The sequence below is a fragment of the Equus caballus genome, chromosome 29 (genome assembly GCF_041296265.1).
Source record: "Equus caballus isolate H_3958 breed thoroughbred chromosome 29, TB-T2T, whole genome shotgun sequence".
NCBI classification, from domain to species: Eukaryota; Metazoa; Chordata; class Mammalia; order Perissodactyla; family Equidae; genus Equus; species Equus caballus.
In genome coordinates, this window is record NC_091712.1 from 38,162,956 (window position 1) to 38,181,058 (window position 18,103).

General features: G+C 41.8%; 1 protein-coding gene across 7 annotated transcripts in view; it reads left to right on the forward strand.

Moving 5' to 3' along the window:
- SFMBT2 (Scm like with four mbt domains 2) overlaps positions 1–18,103 on the forward strand; it is a 244,773-nt gene that overhangs the window by 150,561 nt on the left and 76,109 nt on the right. For all 7 annotated transcript variants that reach the window (XM_001499964.6, XM_005606941.4, XM_005606938.4 and 4 more), the window contains 2 exons: positions 1,008–1,109; positions 5,017–5,164. In XM_001499964.6, coding sequence (XP_001500014.1) covers positions 1,008–1,109; positions 5,017–5,164 — 250 coding nt within the window. The remainder of the gene's footprint in view (positions 1–1,007; positions 1,110–5,016; positions 5,165–18,103) is intronic.

Sequence of the window (18,103 nt, forward strand, 5' to 3'; positions counted from 1 at the left end):
TTTGGGGTGGGGAGCAGGCCCAGCTGGGGGGGGGGCCTCTCCATGATTCTCAGAGTTGGATGTTGAATGGCATCATTGATTTAATTAAAAATCCACTTTACATTTGCAGGTGAAAGAAAGGAATAGATCCCCAGATATTTTTGTACGTCTCCCCCAATTGATGTCTTTAGAAATAGCAGGATTTATTTGCAGCTATTATTTCCTCAGGGATGGGCTGCAAGTACATTTATTCATACACTACTATTTATACAGACTGTGAGTTATGAGGCGACCTCCATCCCAGCCAGATAAATCGTGGTACCCAGAGTCCAGCCAGCCTCCTCGACTGCTATATAGCTCAAGTGGATGTTGAAATTTGTTTCCTTGAGAAGGTGGCAAAGCTCCGTCTCGCGCACGTAAGGCTGCTGTGAGCGGTCATAAAACTGCCAGACACCTATTAACCAGGGGGTGTTGCTCATCTTTATTGAGTGGGAGTCGGGTTCTCATTGTGTGTAGGGCTGTTTTGGACCCTTCTGTGCATGCGTCTCAAGCATCATCAGCTCACTACCAATAAGTGATAAGCTGTATGCTCCTAGACACAGGGGACGGGGACAAGCTGAATCACCCACAAGGTGCTCACTGAAGCCTGTGCAGTAGCCCAGTAGCATGAGGCCACATTTTCAGAAGATGCTCCTGCTGTGTTTTACGCCACTGCCTGCCTCTACCCCGCTCCTGCCCTTCAGTTACAGCACCTCGGAAGATCAAAGCCGTGCCATGTAAATTTTTTTGCTTCGTCGAAATTTAAGCCTGGCCACCAAGGCTTGTTTTCTCTTCCCTGGAAAAGAGATGTAGCCTGCAGAAAATAATTAAATCCGCGGTGTCTCGCAGTAATTAGAAATTCGAAACGGGGAGGGTGATCTCAACCTGATTCCTGCTGCCCGAGAAAATGTTCAAGGAGGGCATGCCGACCATTACCGAGTTAATTTCCAGTCCCGTTGCCTTCAATATTTTTATCCTTTTCCCCGCAGGATCATGCAGATTTGCGAAGCCATTTCTTCACAGTTGGGATGAAGCTAGAAACAGTGAATATGAGCGAGCCCTTTCATATCTGTCCTGCCTCGGTGACCAAGGTGTGTTTCCTCCCTTGATCTTCACCTCCACCTCCAGGGGGAGCAGATAAGTCTTTCTGCTCAAAGCCAGCAGGTGAAAAAGCTCGCGCAGGGGTGTGCCGCAAAGCCCATTGACCAAAGGAAGATTGCCTTCTCCCCAGGCAGTGCTATTTTAAGCTCTCTCGTTATCACTGGTGTCGTAGAGCGTGCCCAGTCAGATGCCTCCTCTTAGGATGGACCGCGTGCGTTTCACTTGTCTTCTGATTGTATAGAGTGTAGACACCCGTGTCCTTGGAGTGTAGACACCCGTGTCCTTGAGTGGCTTGGAGGCAGGTTCGGATGCATAGCCGCGAGTTTACAGCCGTGAACTCTGCCACTCGTATATGCCACCTTCGTTATTAACCATTGTCACGTCAAACCTGCCCGTTTGTTCCTATTCTCGTTATAATAAACTACTGATGAGATGCATGTTGTAATCATTATGACAGTATCTGGCTCCTCCTACACTGATCGTAGTTAATAGGATCTAGTTAGATTTTGAAAATACCTGAAAATGGTGAAGAGCAGATTGCTATCTCCAGAGGGTCAGCACTTCTAATTTTTCTCATCTGCTTTCATCGACTAAGGGGAAAGTCGTGCTTCTAAGATTGGCAGATTTAAAGTGAAATGAGCTTTTCGTGTAAAGGCATTTTTATTATGGTCTGATAGTGTTTTAAGATTGTAATTTCCCTTCACCATCAAAGAAATCTCAACGAAGTCACCTATGCTAACATCTCAAGTATGTGTTTCTATCTTACGTCTCCACTTAGAAACCGTGCGAGAAGCCAGCAAAAAGCATTCTTAGCCAATGTGAGTTTTAGTTAATGGCCTTTTGTGCATTTCATGGGGGGCACTTAATGAGTGGTTCAAAAGTCAATTCCATATTAATTTCTTTTTTTGAAGGAGACTAGATTTATTAATGCAGTGATGAGTGTTTAAAGTTCTTTGAGTCATGCTTTTTATTTTTGTTCATGATTTGGTAAAATTTGAGAAACAGTAGTGATGATGTATTACATAATATGGAAAATGGTTATCGTAATGAAATGTCCTTTTCTTTTCTAAATATTTTTTTCTTTAGTGAACATGTTAGTTTTATAACTGTTAAAGTAATTTATTTAAAGAATAATTACCTATGAGAAACAAATATTGACTTACGCTTTGAATAACTATCTCAAGGTTGAAATGCATGCTGTCACCATTGATACACCATCCATTAAAAACCTTTTTATTTGAAATGGCCTTTAGGGCTTTTTACTGTGTATTCTGGTAAATTGCACATTTTTCCAAAACCAAGGAGTGACACCGGACACCTTGATGAAACCTGACCTGAATTCCCTTTTGTTCCAGCAGCAGGTGATACAGTAATGCCAGCTGCCCATTGATCTGGATCTGTATCACCTTGTCCTCATCCTAAGGGGCTCTGGTGTCAGCTTCACCTGGTATTTATAAAATAAACCAAACAGACACAGATGTGCTGAGTTTGTCAGTAGTAGATGCTCACATTTTTATACCTTTAAATAGTTGTAAATTGTACCAAAGATAAAATACTTGAGTCATTCTGTTTCACGTGCACCCGTCCTTCTTTCCTTGGCTGTGTGTCATAGAACACATGGACTGGATTATGGGCATCTGCCTCTTAGAACTCGGATGGGCACCTCCCTAGGTTCGAGACTTACCCACATATATTAGAATATTCTTAGTGTAGAAGATATTTATAATTAAATATATTTCTCCTAACGTTGGGAAAGGCTTTAGAATACTGTGTCTGTAACTGTCACACACTGCGCTGTTACTACTCCTCATCATGAAAATGTCCTTTTTATGTTCCTTGAGGCTTTTCTTCAGGGCACCGCAGTTGAAGAAATACATAAATAATGTTAAGAACAAGTGGACAAGAAAGCAGAGAAGCGTGTAGCAGATCCAAAATCAAAGGACCAACCGTTAGCTGTACAGCAGGATTGTTTTTGGTGTTCCCGAACAGAGTGAGATACTGACAGCTGATGATGATGATGACAGTATCATCTGTGTGTGTGAGAGAGATGCTGTATTGTTTAGAGAAAGGCTCCTGGAATTAGCATTAGAAGTCTTGAGTTCTCTTTCTAGTTCTGCTCGCTCTGAGCTGCACCATCTTAGGCAAGTTGAACTCCTCTGGCCTTGGGTTCTGAGACCTGTGGGTTCTGGACCATATGGACCAGTGTTTCTGAACCATTTGAGAATATGAACCCTGATGGGTTTGAAGGACCTTATTTTAGCTTTTCCTCTGAAGTACGCACACATAGTGGATCTTGGAGATCCCTTACTGCCTATCTTTACAGAGTCCAGTGGCGCTAAGACATTGTACTACTGGAATTATACGTTATTCTGTATGCATCTGGGTGTGACTGTGTATACGTGCAGGAGAGACCAGATCACATTAACTTAACAAATATTTACTGAGCGTTTGTAGGCACTGTTCTGGACGTGGGACTATAGACAGAAGTCCCTTCTCTTATAGAGCTTATATTTTAGTGGGGGAGACAGACAATAAGCAGAATTAATAAGTAAATAGATGTATGTTACCTGTTAAATGCTAAGGAGAAAGATCCATCATGGAAGGCACTAGTGGCCTGTTGGAGTGGGAGGAGGGAGGTGTGACTTCAAATTGGCCTGCCAGGGAAGGCCTCCCTGCAAAGCTGATGTTTGATCCTTAACTCTTCAAAGTCTAGTTTCAAAGGCAAACCTCAGGCAGCAGAATTCTAACTATTTACTGGAATTAGCATTGAGAAGAACAGAATCCTGTTCTTTCCTGCTTAGCTTTGAACTAAGATGCTTTCAGAAAATATTTTGTAAATGAAGGAGCCAGGAATCATAGCTTAGGAGGAGCGTTAGGGTTTCCTAGGAAGGGCTGGTTTATGTCTGTTGAGTTGAGAAAGATCTTTTTTCTCTGGTCTGTTTTACATACTGAGTTCTTTAAATTTGTCATGCTTTTCAGCGTCAAGATTCACCAGATTTTTGCACTCTGCTTTTTCCATCCACATGCCCTGTCCTATTTCTTCACTGATGTTTTTTCTTCTACTCAGTGGATGTTTATCTGGCTCTTGTGTGCAAAGCATTTTTTGTGCATTGTGGGAATATCTTGATGAGTTACAAAGAGGCCACTGTCCTTGAAGGACTTAAGATCTGTTGGGAGAGACTCATGTGGTATCAGTCCATAGGAAGGAATGAGAATTTTCGGTACAGAGGGTCTGATACTCTGGAAGCACCCATTCCCAAAGTGGGTGGGAGTGGCTGGGAAAATGTCCCAACAGCCATGACTTTCCGGATGCACCTTGAAAAATGCAGTGTTTTGATGGACTGATGATAGAAAGGGGTGTTCCGGACCATTCTCATGGTCTCAAGGACGTGCCTGACGGGAATTATTTACTCTGAGGCTGGAGGCTGGGGGGAAGTGCAGGGATGTGGTGCAGGATGAGGCCAGAAACCTCCAAGTCAGACTGCGGAGGTTCTTGAATGACTCCGTGTGAGAACTTGTGCCTGCTGTGGACACTGAGAGACGAGTGTGACCTTCCAGTGCCCCTCCTGGCTAGGGTCTGTCAGTCTCACTCCGTCAGATTGTTTTTCTTCCAGCTCTGGCCGTTGGTTGACTTCTCTGAGGTCATCGATGTTTTTCCTTCTCTGTCTCCTATGTATTCCAGTTATTCATCGATCTTTCCATTAATATGACCACAATGATCAACGCTAACGTTTTAGCAACTGCCCTGTTGAGTAATAGACATTGAAATGCCAGTTTGTGCTCAGATCATTTTGGTGAAATATTTTCATTGCATTTGGAAGCCGTGCCAGTATTCATACCAGCGTTACATCTTATCCCAAGGAATTAACCCTTGGCTCTGTTGTTTGTTTCTTTCAGGTCTTTAACAATCATTTTTTTCAACTAACTATTGATGACCTGAGACCAGAGCCTAGTCAACTCTCAATGCTGTGCCATGCGGATTCTTTGGGGATCCTACCAGTCCAATGGTGCCTTAAAAATGGAGTCAACCTCACACCTCCCAAAGGTTTGTATTCTGGGAGAATTTGCAGGGTTTGGGTCATTCTGGGGGGTGTCGTATTCTCACTGAAGTGATGCCTTTGTTAATCTGGAGAAGTTAACGTTGTAAATAGTTTAGACGTAGTGGAAAAATAGTGTGTTTCATACTTAGCTCGAAGCAGGATCTGTTACAGCTCCCTCTCCTGGTGAGGGGGGTGACCTTGGGCTTCTCAGTCCACCTCAGTGAGCTCCTGTCACTTACTGTGTTATTGGCAGCTTTGCTGCTGTCGTGTCGTGATAGTGGGTACAGTATTGCTGAGCGATTGAGGTTAAAACCTTGAAAGTGTCTGTGAAATGGCTTTAAAAACGCAACAGAATGCTAATGAAGCATTTCTTTAAGTGTTTCTTTCCAATAACTTAACATTATTATCTGAGAGCCCGGTCACTCTCAGATATCAACAATTTGATGCTGACGTCCATTAAAATAATTCAGTTGGGAACCAGGGTGCACTAAAATAATTTTAAATTGGGATCCGGGAACCATGTTATTGGTAAGTACCTTGCTGTAGTCTCGTCGTGATTTCTTTCTGTTATAGATAGATCTAAGATTTATTTGGGAAAGAAAGCAGCAAGATGAAAGACAAGAAGATGGGAAGGAAAATGAAAGGAGTGATAGATGAGAAAATTGGAACAAGATTAGAAAAATAAACTTAAAGAAGTGGGGATTTGAACAGATAATGTCAAATAATACCAGGGTTTCGTACTAAGCTTTTCAGAGTGCCAGAGGTGGGATTCCCTGTCGTGTTAACCATGTTGGGAGATTAATCAATATCCACAAGTTAAGTTCGAGTTTGCCCGTGGCCATCATAGACTCTAGGTAACCTTTAAATGTGCGACACCTCGCTTAACTAGGACATGACTGAACTCCACTGGGCATGTTTATCTTCATCTCTCCTCCACGCCCGTCCCATGGAGGACATGCTTTTGAATATTTCCACTTCTGCTGTTGAGGCTTCACGTTAAAGTTCCGCAGGAACGGAATGCATTCTAATTATATGATGGCGAACTTTTATGTAACACCATTTACACTATTTTAAGTGCTAAACTCGTTTAATCCTCAAAATGAGGATTTCCCTATGAGGAAACAGTCACAGCGAGTTTGCGTACCCCACGCAAGGCCACACGGATAGCAAGTAACAGGGCAGCAGGTCCGGCTCCTGATTCTGTGCTCCCTGGTGTGGTGAGAACCCCAGTTGATGAGGCCTCAGATTTCTTTTTCCCATTTTGGTCCTCATTAATGACTCTAGGCAAATCACTAGCTTCAGTTTTCAAGACTGTCAAATGGGGACCCTATGGTATTCCACAGGTACTCTGCAGAACCAAAGAAATGATACAGGTCTAAGTGTCTTTAGAATCCTTTGAAATGGCTGTATAGGTTTTATGTTACGAACGTCTATTTACGGTAGAGAAGAGAAGTCTTTCCTGCTGTACAATTTCAGCAACAGTCGCTCACGGAGTTCGAAAGCCCCTTGGACCGTCTTTGTTTCTTCCTGACCTCTCTAAGCAAAGCGTGTGTGTGGGTGACTTCCACATCGCTGAAGAAAGACTTTCTAGGTATCTAAAAGGCTGCTTGGTTGGACTTTGCAAATTCCTAGTTCGTTCTGGTTAAATAGGATCTATTTAAGAATTTTATAAAAAATTAGTTGGGTATTTCCTCATGTAGTGAAAAAACGGAAGAGTATTTAGGTCTGCATGTTGACCGCTTGATTATTCTATTATAGCAGAGGTTTAACGTTTACCGGTGCCTTTAGAATTTTTTAACACATTTCTTATGAACTGTAACTGTTAAAAATATGTATGTTTCAGAAAAGAGATTGTTGACGTAGCTTGGATATTCACTAGGAAAATGAGTGTGCCTGTTCGGATAATTGCATTTCATGATGTTAGGAAAGTTGTTTTACGTTAATGTAATTGAACTCTTAAACATGAAATAGACAATATATTTATAATATTAAATATTTTTGTATCTTAAGCATCTTTGTACCTAATATTTAGCCACAATTACCATTTCTTCTCTATCCCCCAAGGTGTTTGTGATATTTGGTGAAATGAAATTGTCTTTATGCAGTCTTCCAGACTGTTCCTTCCCTCCCCTATTGAAAGTGAAGTGTACCTTTTGCAAAATCTCAGAAAACAAAGGGAAATTTTCCTCATGGCTATTATACATCATCTGTAGAATATTGGGTAATGGTGGTTAGTGTCTTCCAATGAGAACATGTCAGTGAAAACCCTTTTTAAATTCTCAAAGCATTCAAGAAGTGATGAATATCAGTAGTCAAGGACCCACTGGTAATCTGCAGAGGTCGTCTTTCAGCCATGGGACTGCTGTCTTGAAATAGTAGAGCTTTTACTTATAAATGGATAAGAAAAAGACCAGCTACTTCGAGAAAAAGGTTTATGATGATGAACAGATAGTTCACAGTAAAAGCAACACAAACAACTCTTAGATAGACCCATCATGATAAGGGAAATGCCAGTGAAGTCATATTGAGGTGCCACGTATCTATCAGATGAGGTAGGACTCCAAAAGAGAAAGAAAAGAAGCAGCTGTCTTTTGATGATGAGAATGTGGAGGAACAAGGACTCTCACACTTGCTGGTGGGAATGCAGGTAGGTGCAAACTATATGGAAGGCACTTTGGCAAGTTTTACTAAAATTATAGATGCATTTACCCATTGAGTCAGCAGTTCCACTCTGGAAATTTCTCCTAAAGATATACGGCACAGATAATATGCATAAAAGTTTGGATTTTGCAGCGTGACATATAATAGCAAAAGACTGGAAAAATTCCAAGTGCTTATCAGTGTGGAATCGGTTAAATAGATTTTGGATATTCATATAATGAGAAGTATGCAGTTGTTGAAAAGAATGAGGAGTATCTCTGCGTACTGAAATGGAAATCTCTCCAAGATACGCTGTGAGTGATGGAGATAAGTAGGTTGTAGTATGATGCCTTTTTTGTTAAAAAGAGGTAAATAAGAATATATGTTTGTGTTTGCTCTTTTTTTGTAAAGAAGCTCTGGAAGGTTACATAAGACTCTAATGGAAACGATGACTTCTGTGTTGGGGTATGGGGTACGGAGGTGGCAAGCAGGGCAGATGGGAGCGAGGGCAGGAGTTTTAACTTTTTAAATCTTTTCATTGTTTTCCTTTGATCTAAATGAATGTATTATCTATTCAAAAATAAATGTATGTTATTAAAAGTACAGAGGTTTTATAACTGAAAGGGATCTTAGAGCTTATCGCATCAACTGCATTCTTTGTATATCTGGGGAAATTGAGGCTCAGTGAAATGATTTAAGTCCTGAGGCAGAAGTTGGCTTAAAACCCCAGTCTTAAGATCCCAAATCTAACGCTTTTTCTAATAACCAAATCCATGCTTTACTGCTGTTCTCTCTCACTGGCTCCTTCATAAAATGCATCCTTCTTAATAATTTGGGGGCGTTTTGGTGTCCTGGTGTAGGACTAACCGATGACAACGGACCATGACATTTCCATGACTGAAATGGTCTATTTGTCAAAGGATTTGGAGAATTTCACTTTCAGGGAATAATTGTCCAAATGTTTGCTGTTACAGTAACGTTACAGATTTATTTTTTGAGCTCCCTTATCATTTTCTGAGAATATATTTATTATATGTTTATATGTATATCTTATATAGATAGTAAAATATATTTATTTTTGTAATTAAAGTGAATTAAAATGAGAGGCGGTGGTGGTGGTTTCAGTAGTGGTGACTTTATGATTTCCTTTTGAGGTAATTTGTTACGTGTCTTATGTCAACACCAGGGCCGGGAATCATGCTGTAGAATTTTTTTAAACACCATCCTTTGGTTTATTAATGTATGAAAGTATACACTCTTTTTAAAAGTTTGCTTTTAACTTAAATTCTGAGCTGCATCTAGAGAGTGTATAGGATTTATTATACATGTTGAGAAGTGAATTTAGATCTTCTCTTGTATGTTTTCCATGAACGTATTGCGTTGTCAGATTTCTGTTAGCACTGTAAACACTGCTTACAATTACACTGTGTTTGCCTGTCCTAACAAGGTATTACGCCCCCCTCCCATTCCCCCGGGATGGTAGCTGATGAAACAAAAGACATCAGATGGTACATGAGATGTGCGAAGAACATAGATTCTTACTCACATTGTTTTGACTCTATTCCTATCTAAAAAAAGAAAAATTCTGTCCCCAGACTTCAGAGACAAAGAGCCTAAGCTGGAGTGGATGGGGGTTTCCAGTGTTGTCTCTGTGAGCACGTGCTTTCCTGGTGAGCAAAGAGCAGAACCTTGGAGAGTTGATCCCATTAGTTTAACCCAATGAACAACACTTCAGTGTTATAGACGCTATAAAAAGTGATCAGACAAGTAAAGAACTCAACGAAGCAAAAATGGATATAGGTTACCAACCATGACTTGCCGTTTTTAAATATTTCATTAACCTCCTTGGCATGTAACATCAAAGATGAGTCGTGGAATTAGGGGGACAAATGTCCCACCCAGGGGCGTCTTAATGTGTAGCCTTTAAATTTCTCTCGTAAAATGTGTGAGCAAAGGTTAAAGTCCATCATTTACTTTAGCACTTTGTCTCCACTATTTGGCCATCTTAATAGACAAATAAACTGTTAACACGATTTAAGAAATAAAGGCGGTGTTTAATTATTATCAACACGCAAAGCAGTGACCCTAATTGGTAGTGTCGTTGCCTAAAAAAAAAGGCCTCGAACACTGACCGATGAACTTAACCCATTTTGTAATCCCCTATTTCGGACAAACCAAAGGGGACAGAAAATAATAAACACACATGCTCGCGGACCTACTGCCTCCATTGAAGAGATGCTCACATTTTGCCCTATTTGATGCAGATTTTTAGAAAATGAAATAAAGTAGATGTAATTGAAGACTGAGTCATCCGTGACGCCTCTGTGTCTCACACCCCATTCTCATCCATCAGTGAATCCTGTCAGTGTTTTCGGGACTTGACCGTGTGTCATCGAGACCACCCCGGTCCACGTCACCGTTAAATGTCACCTGGGTGACTGCCGTGGCCTCCCGTTTTCGTCAGTCTGCTCTCAACACAACAGTCAGACTGATGGCATTAAAACGTAAATCACAGGGGCCCCTCCTCTGCTCAGATTTCGGGCCCTTCCTCCCTCAGTCAGTGGCCAAGTCCAGGTCATGACAACAACCTTTCAAGGCCCGCCAGTTCCCTGTTTGGCCTCTTGACTAAGAGGCCCCTTCACACTGGCCTCCTTGCCCTTCTTGGAACATGGCGCGCGTCCCTCCTTCCCTCTGCTTGCCACACTCCTCCTCCTCCTTCAGTCTTGACCCAGGTGTCGCCTTCTTGGGGCCGTCTTTCTTGGCTGCCCTGTTTAGCATCCATCGCAAATCTCCACCCCGAACATTTTTATGTCCTTCCCCCTATGGCTCTTCTGCACAGAACTTTTTATCCTGTAAGATAACAAGTAATACGGATTGTACTTCTTTGCCTTTTTTTAATCTCTCTCTCCATGAAAGTGAAAGATCCACAAGAACAGGGATTTTTGTCTTGTTCTCTTCTCATCCCCAGTAGCTAGAATAGTGTGTGGCCCTTGGGAAATATTGGTTGAGTGTTGAATGAATAGAAGTCCCGCCCCCATTCTCTTCCCCTCCATCTCTTTCTCCCATAACCCTTTACACCCATCCTCCACCGGATAACCACCTTCCTGAAGCTGTTATGCTTTTCCTACGTTACTGCCTTGGCTTCTGTATTAGTCCTTGCACCGGTCTCCCATTGTTTTTATTCCAGGCAGTTTACAAGAGATCTTGTTTTGATATGTACATAAATAGCATTATGCAATGCGAATCTTTATGTAACTTTTTAATTAGTTAGCATTTTGCACGTTTTTCCGTGTTGATGCTTATAGATTTTTTATTCGTCTTACCTGTTTAAAAAGTATATCATAATTCTTGAAATCCACTTCCCATTGATAGACATTTAAGGTATTTCCAGTTTTCCTTATTGCAAATGGCACTCAAATGTACATCTTAGTACGTGTACCCAAGTGTGAGAGATCCTTTTGGGGATGTATTTAAGTGTGGAGTTCCCATTTTGCATCATCCGCACTCTGATGTCATGTTCGTAGGCCATTCTGAACCTGGCCATTCTGGTGGCAGTGGCAGGTGTCTCTTTGTTTCACTTGAGTGTCCCTGATTACGCGTGCATTCGAACATTTCATCATACGCTCGTTGGCAATTTCTATTTCCTTTGGATTGTTGATTATATTTTTTGCCCTTTTTCTTTTGATTATGGGAGTATTTATGTATTTGAAAATGAATTCTTTCCCAGCAATGCACTTCACAAATATGATAGTCTAGTCTGTGTGTTATTTCTTCATTTTTATGTGTTTCATGTTATACTGAAGCAGTAAATTATAATGTGGTCAAATATCTATCTTTTCTATTGTGATTTGTTTATGTGTCATTAGAAATCCTTGCTACTCATGTTCCTCTGTTTTCTTTCAGAGTCTTGCAGTTTTCTTGTCCGTATTTAGCTCTTTAACCTACTTAGAATTAATTTTTTCTGGGGCATGAGGAAAGAAAACAGTTTTATTTTATTTTATTGCTTGAATTGAATTGTATTTTCCGATGCATTAGTTGTCTCAGCATCACTGATTGACTAGTCTATCATTTCCTTTCTGACTTATAATGCCACCACTGGCATATATCAAGACCTCTTTTGGGTGTGAACCTTATCCTATTCTTAGTTGTTCTGCTTCTTTGTCAGTCTCTTTGTCCATCTCTGCACAAATACCTCACTTTTTAATTTTTTTATGGAAGATTAGCCCTGAGCTAACATCTGCTCCTAATCCTCCTCTTTTTTGCTGAGGAAGACTGGCCCTGAGCTAATATCTGTGCCTCTCTTCCTCTACTTTATATGTGGAATGCCTGCCACAGCATGCTTCCCAAGTGGTGCCGTGTCTGCACCCGGGATCCAAACCGGTGAACCCTGGGCCGCTGACGTGGAATGTGTGAACTTAACCAATGCGCCACCAGGCCAGCCCCACAAATACCTCACTTTTAAAAATTGATTTTGCTTTATAATTTATTAATATCTATTAGGTGAATTCCTCCGCTTTTTCTTCCTTTTCAAAATTATCTGGGTTATTTTGGGCAGGTTATTTATTTATTTATTTATTTTGAGGAAGATTGGCCCTGAGCTAACATCCGTGCCCATCTTCCTCTACTTTCTACGTGGGACGCCTACCACAGCATGGTGTGCCAAGCGGTGCCATGTCTGCACCCAGGATCTGAACCAGCGAACCCCGGGCCAGCGAGAAGTGGAATGTGCGCGCTTAACCACTGCACCACCGGGCTGGCTCCCTGGGTTGTTTTTTGTATCTAAAAATATTTCTGACTGTTGAAAACTAAGTTCACTTATCTGATTGTTGAAAACCCTCTTGTTCCCTTATCTCTGAATTTACTTCATTCTCCAAGCTTCTTAAGATGGTTTTGCTGTTGACAGGTGATATTTATATCATGTTAGACTCCATCCTGGGGACTTATCTACATCTCCTAACATTATGTTTATAATTCAGAATAACATTTTGAGTATGCCACCAGAGAGAGAAGGGTGTTAAGTGTCCCACCGTGACCTATATGCATTAAGTACTTCTCAACATTAATTTTTATTCTAAAAGATAAGGAAGTTGGAACGACTGGTGTTTATACTAACTTAGTTCCCTCCTCGTTCCTTACTTTCCGTTGTTTTTTTTTTTTTTTGTAATGCACTCTTCCATGAATGTAAAAGCAGCATAATTCCATTGGAAATGAATGTGTAAGTTTTAAAGCTCTGCCTCAGGAAGGGCTCGCAATGGAACATCAACTGAGAATGTGGAGGGAGCTGGCCACTTCCAAGGGGACGGTGTAGCTCTTTAGCCAACAGCCTGGATGAAAAGAAAGGCTTTCGTTACTAGTGTTTTTCCCTTCCTGCCTGTAAGCCTGTACACAAAGTCATTCATGAAATGAATGGGCAGATTGTTGAGAAACTTGCTCGGGAATAGACAGACTGGTCACCGGGCTGCTTCTGCCACCTGAGGTCTGTGTGGTCCTGCTTCCTCACCCGGGCGGTGCAGACATGCATCCTCCTGACCTCATGGGATGGTGGTGAGGGTCACGTGAGGGGAGCCCATCACCTGCTGAGCCTCAGTGAGTGTTCAGGGAACTCAGTCAAAGCCTCGGGCCTGGAAGAAGAGTGATCACCTTTCAAGAAGAAGCCCCATGCAATGAAAAAGTGCCCGGGAGAGCTGCTCTCGTGAGTCACGAGATTTCCTGAGAAAGGATGAAGAGCCTGTTCTTTCAGCATGGTTTCTGTTGTGTCATCTTTCATTCTTCTAGCTCAGTGCTGGTATTTGCTGATCTTTGAAGATGACTGTGTCACCTTTTCTTCCAAAGAGACGTTGAACGAAAACCGAAATAAGTTTACTTTAACACCAGGCAGTCCAGCACCTCAGCAGTGTAAACGTGCTCTGGGGTGAAGATCATCTCGTTATGGGGCTGTGTGCTCTTCAGTCACGTGTGGTGGGATTCTTCTGAGCTTTCTTTCCTAATTCTCCATGTCTCCCTCCATCCTTGCCTTTATTTCTGTGTCACACTTATCCCACTGTGCGTCTGTCACTCTCAGGAGCTGCCTGAGCACCTGAAACCCGAGCCGATTCCTTTTTCATCCTTATCTTACCAGCAACTAACCAGAGTTACAAACTGGAGACTTACCGTGAATAGTTACGGAATGCATGCATTTCCTTGTTTTAGAAAGTGTTGCTACTTTATAGGACTCCTGCTTTCTTTTTTAAAGGCTGACTTTTTAATTAGAGATTTAACACACGTTTGTTCTTTAAAATTCTGAAAAAAGTTGAATTTTCCTGTCCTGTAGAAAGAACTTTTGGTGTATATTCTTCCAAATTGCTCTTTCCTCGGGTATGTAACTTTGTGTATCTATTTGATTATTTTATACACACTCATTTGTCATATTTCTTAAGATGTATCAGGCCAAAATAGCTGCTACTGAAAGGACTGTGGGGAGTTCCGTGATTTGTAGGTAAATAGTTGATTTAAACACGCTCCTGTTCTTGTGTGTTGTTCTCAATTCTGCTTTTATACCTAAAATGTTTGCACAGGCGTCCGTTGTTTTCATAGGATACCCCGTCGTAGAGTTACTGCTCTGTTCTCACCCCAGCTCCCTCTGCTCCAGCCCCACAGTCCTCCTTGCTCTTTCTAGAACATTCCGGACCTACTGCTGGGCCTTTACAGTTGCTGGTCCCTCTCCTTGGCTCACCCTTTCGCCAGATAGCCACGTGGCTCGCTTCCTCAGCTCCTCGGTGTGTCACCTTTTCGTCAGGACCTTCCTCGACGCAGCCCTCCCTCTGCCCTTCTCCACTTTCTCTCTGTTGTGCTTGTGATGATCTCGCTTTTCACATTTCTGTGTTTTCTGGCTCATTTCACTGATACGTAAACTGCGAGGGGAAGGATTTTTGTTGGTTTTGTTCACTTCTGTATCCCTAGTATCAGAACCGTACCTAGCACATAGCATGCACTTACTAAATATTTTTAAATGAATGAATCTGTGAGTGAATAAATGGCTAAGTTGGAGAGTAGACACCTTCTTAAAGATTTTGACACACATTGCCAAATTGACAGCTGCAATGGTTTTTCTAGTTCTATGCCAACCAGAAATGCATAAAAGTACCTGTTTCCCCACAGTCTTTACAGTAGGAGGTTCGTTTTTTTTCCCCCCCCTTGGTGAGGAAGATTGGCTCTGAGCTAACATCTATGGCAGTCTTCCTCTATTTTGTATGTGGGATTCTACCACAGTATGGTCTGATGAGTGGTGTGTAGGTCCACGCCCAGGATCTGAACCCGCCAACCCTGGGCTACCGAAGCGGAGCACACGAACTTAACCACTACGCCACCGGGCTGACCCCATACAGTGAGGGATTCTTAAAAATTGTTTTTTATTTTGCCAATCCAGTAGCAGGCAAGCAGGATATTCTTTTGGTGTTTTTACTTTTTATTAAGGTTGCACAATTGTTTTCACATCCACCCAGCATAGAAGAGTTGCTCTGTTACTCCCGTGTGTCTCTTTTATTAGAGAGGGAAATCTTTTTTTAAATCCCTCCCCTCCCCTCCATCCCAAGTCACTGGCAAGGGGCATGAGAACAGCACGATTATCTCAGGGTTGTCACGAGTCACTTCCTTGTGCTGAGGAGAGGCCTCACTTCCTCTAGAAGCCGGATGAAATCAGGATGCTGTTAGCAGATGAGAACAGGAGGATGGCTGTGGGGAGGCAGTCACGGTGTAGTCCGTGTGCTGAAGTACCCCTTGGCCGCTGACCACTGCCTTCGTTATCTTTTAAAATAGGGCAAGGATGCTATGCTTTCAGATAATTTTTATTATTGAAATAATTCCTGATCATCATTGAAAACTTGGAAAATACAGAGAAGTAGAACAAAAAAATATCCAGGAGTCCCACCACCCAGATAATTCACCGGAATATTTCAATCTTTACTATGAAGTTTTTCTTATGTTTCCTTGGTCTTTTTCTTTGCCTATTTTTATATATAGATTTGATAATTCTGTATATGTTTGTAGCAGTCTTTTCATCTAAACCTATGGCCATCATTTTTTCATGATTTTATTTTCTTTTCTTTGCAAACTCTGTGCAGTTTCATGACGTGCCACGGACTTGGAAAAGTTTCATATCATTTCCTCTTTTTGGATGTGAAGTTTATTTTCCCCCCCGAATTATCAATAATAATGCCGTTGTGTCTCAATGTATAACAATTTTTCAGTTTTTAGAGTTGTTTTGCTGGGAAAAATTCCCAGAACCGTCAAAGTTCATGAACATTTTTACTGCCAAGTTGTTTTTCGAAAGAATTGTCCACTCGCACCACCAATAGGAATGTTTGCAAGTGGAGCTGTTTTATGTCAATGAGTTTGTATCATGAGGAAATGGTCATCGACCTGTTCCCTTTCGGACGTGTCACAGTTGGAACTTCATTCAGAATAAACGCTAATAAAAGCTTAAATGATTCTAGTGGTTATGGGTCAACAGGCTCCTATGGCAGCTTGTTGCAAAGTTTAATAGCCCGGGGGGTTTTGATTTCCTTTTATTTTCTTTTCCCCTCTGCTGTTTTCCTCCCTCCCAGGTTCTGGCTACAGTAAAGTCTCAGTACTTCTTCTATCTTTGTTGATTAATGAGTATAATTGACCCCTGTTTTCTGTATTATACAAGCCACCGCAATTTGTTTTTATGTGGCAGTTGTTTTCTGAGCTGTCACAAAATTGCCTTACAAAGAGAGAGCTCATTATCAGCCCCGAGGAAAAGAATTCTGAGTTATGAAGGGAATAAAGGTCCCTAAGAGAAGGAAATAGAGGAGAAGTCTAGGCTGTTGGGATGTTCGAGGAAATGAGAGCGTTCTAGGGGCAGAGTAATTAGTTGTTGCTTTGGCACCAAGCAAGACTTGGTTATCTCTTGAAATTACTAGATTAAAAATGGCTCCCCATAGGCTGGCCCCGTGATGTCGCGGTTAAGTTTGTGCACTCTGCTTCGGCGGTCCGGGGTTTGCTGGTTCTGATCCCGGGTGTGGACTTACGCACTGCTTATCAGGGCATGCTGTGACAGGTGTCCTACATATAAAATAGAGGAATGTGGGCATGGATGTTAGCTCAGAGCCAGTCTTCCTCAGTAAAAAGAGGAGGATTGACAGTGGATGTTAGCTCAGGGCCAATCTTCCTCAAAAGAAAAAAAAAAGAACCTCCCCATAAAGAGAGAGTCTATCCATCCAGGATGCAGGTACAAGAAACCATAGGAGCATGACGTGTTAGGAAGTGGGTTGAGGTCCACTGGAAGTTGTTGGGTATGAATGTGATTATAGAAAATTCAGCTCAGTGTCCATCTGTAGGGGGAGTACAGGTAACTTCTAAGTTGGAAAGTTTTATCTGAACAGATATCAACCATGAAGAATACCCAAATTCCATGGTATATCAGAAAATGGTTTGCTATTCTTGTGTATAGGTTTTTTCTTATTTCCCCTTTCCCCCCATAATCTTGATGAGATTTTTCTCAGCTCACAAAATAAACTAAGGGAGTAGCAGAGGTCCAGGGAAGAGATATTAGAACAGAGGGAGATCCTGGCTTAGACAAAGTCGGTCTGCTACAACCCTTAACAAATAGGGTCCTTCTGTTAGAGGGACGCATCTTGTCTCCAGCTGTTCAGTCGAGAGCTCTTCTGGGGAATGTCTTGTTCCGTAACCCGTCCTCATCAACCCTGCCACACTTCTCTCCTAGGAGAAGAGAAGGGAATTAACCACAGAGGGAGGAAAACATCCCAAGTAGCAGCAGGAGAACAATGAGTAATGGTGGCTCTGAATCACGGAATGCAGCAGCTGGAGGAGACTTGAAACATCTTCTCTTTATTTTGTGAATTAGGTGAATGAAGAGGGTCAGACATCGAAGATTTAATTTACTTTTACCTTGGTTCATCCAGTTCCTGGTAGAAGTGGGTCTGAGACCAGTTCTCCTTTCTGGCTCTGTACCCTTCCTACTGCTCAGGGACTCCTCCCCAGCGTGAGGTGTCTTTTGGCAAATTCTTCTGTTCTTATACATTATTGCATGGATTTGATCACAAACAGTTCCAGAAAAACTACTTTTAAAACGGAGGATTTTTTAATTGTAAAGAAACTTGCATTCCTTTTTTTAAGACTCGTTTTGTTTATAAATGTCTAGAAGAAAGTTGATTTGGTCCTTTCCAGAAACTTCTGAGGCCAGAGCCATTTGGCTGGAGGGGAAGCTCTAGAGGGAAGGGTTGGGGTGGGGAGAAGGGCAGGTGGAAGATTTGCAGAACTTCTTCAAAAGTAGCCAGAAAGAG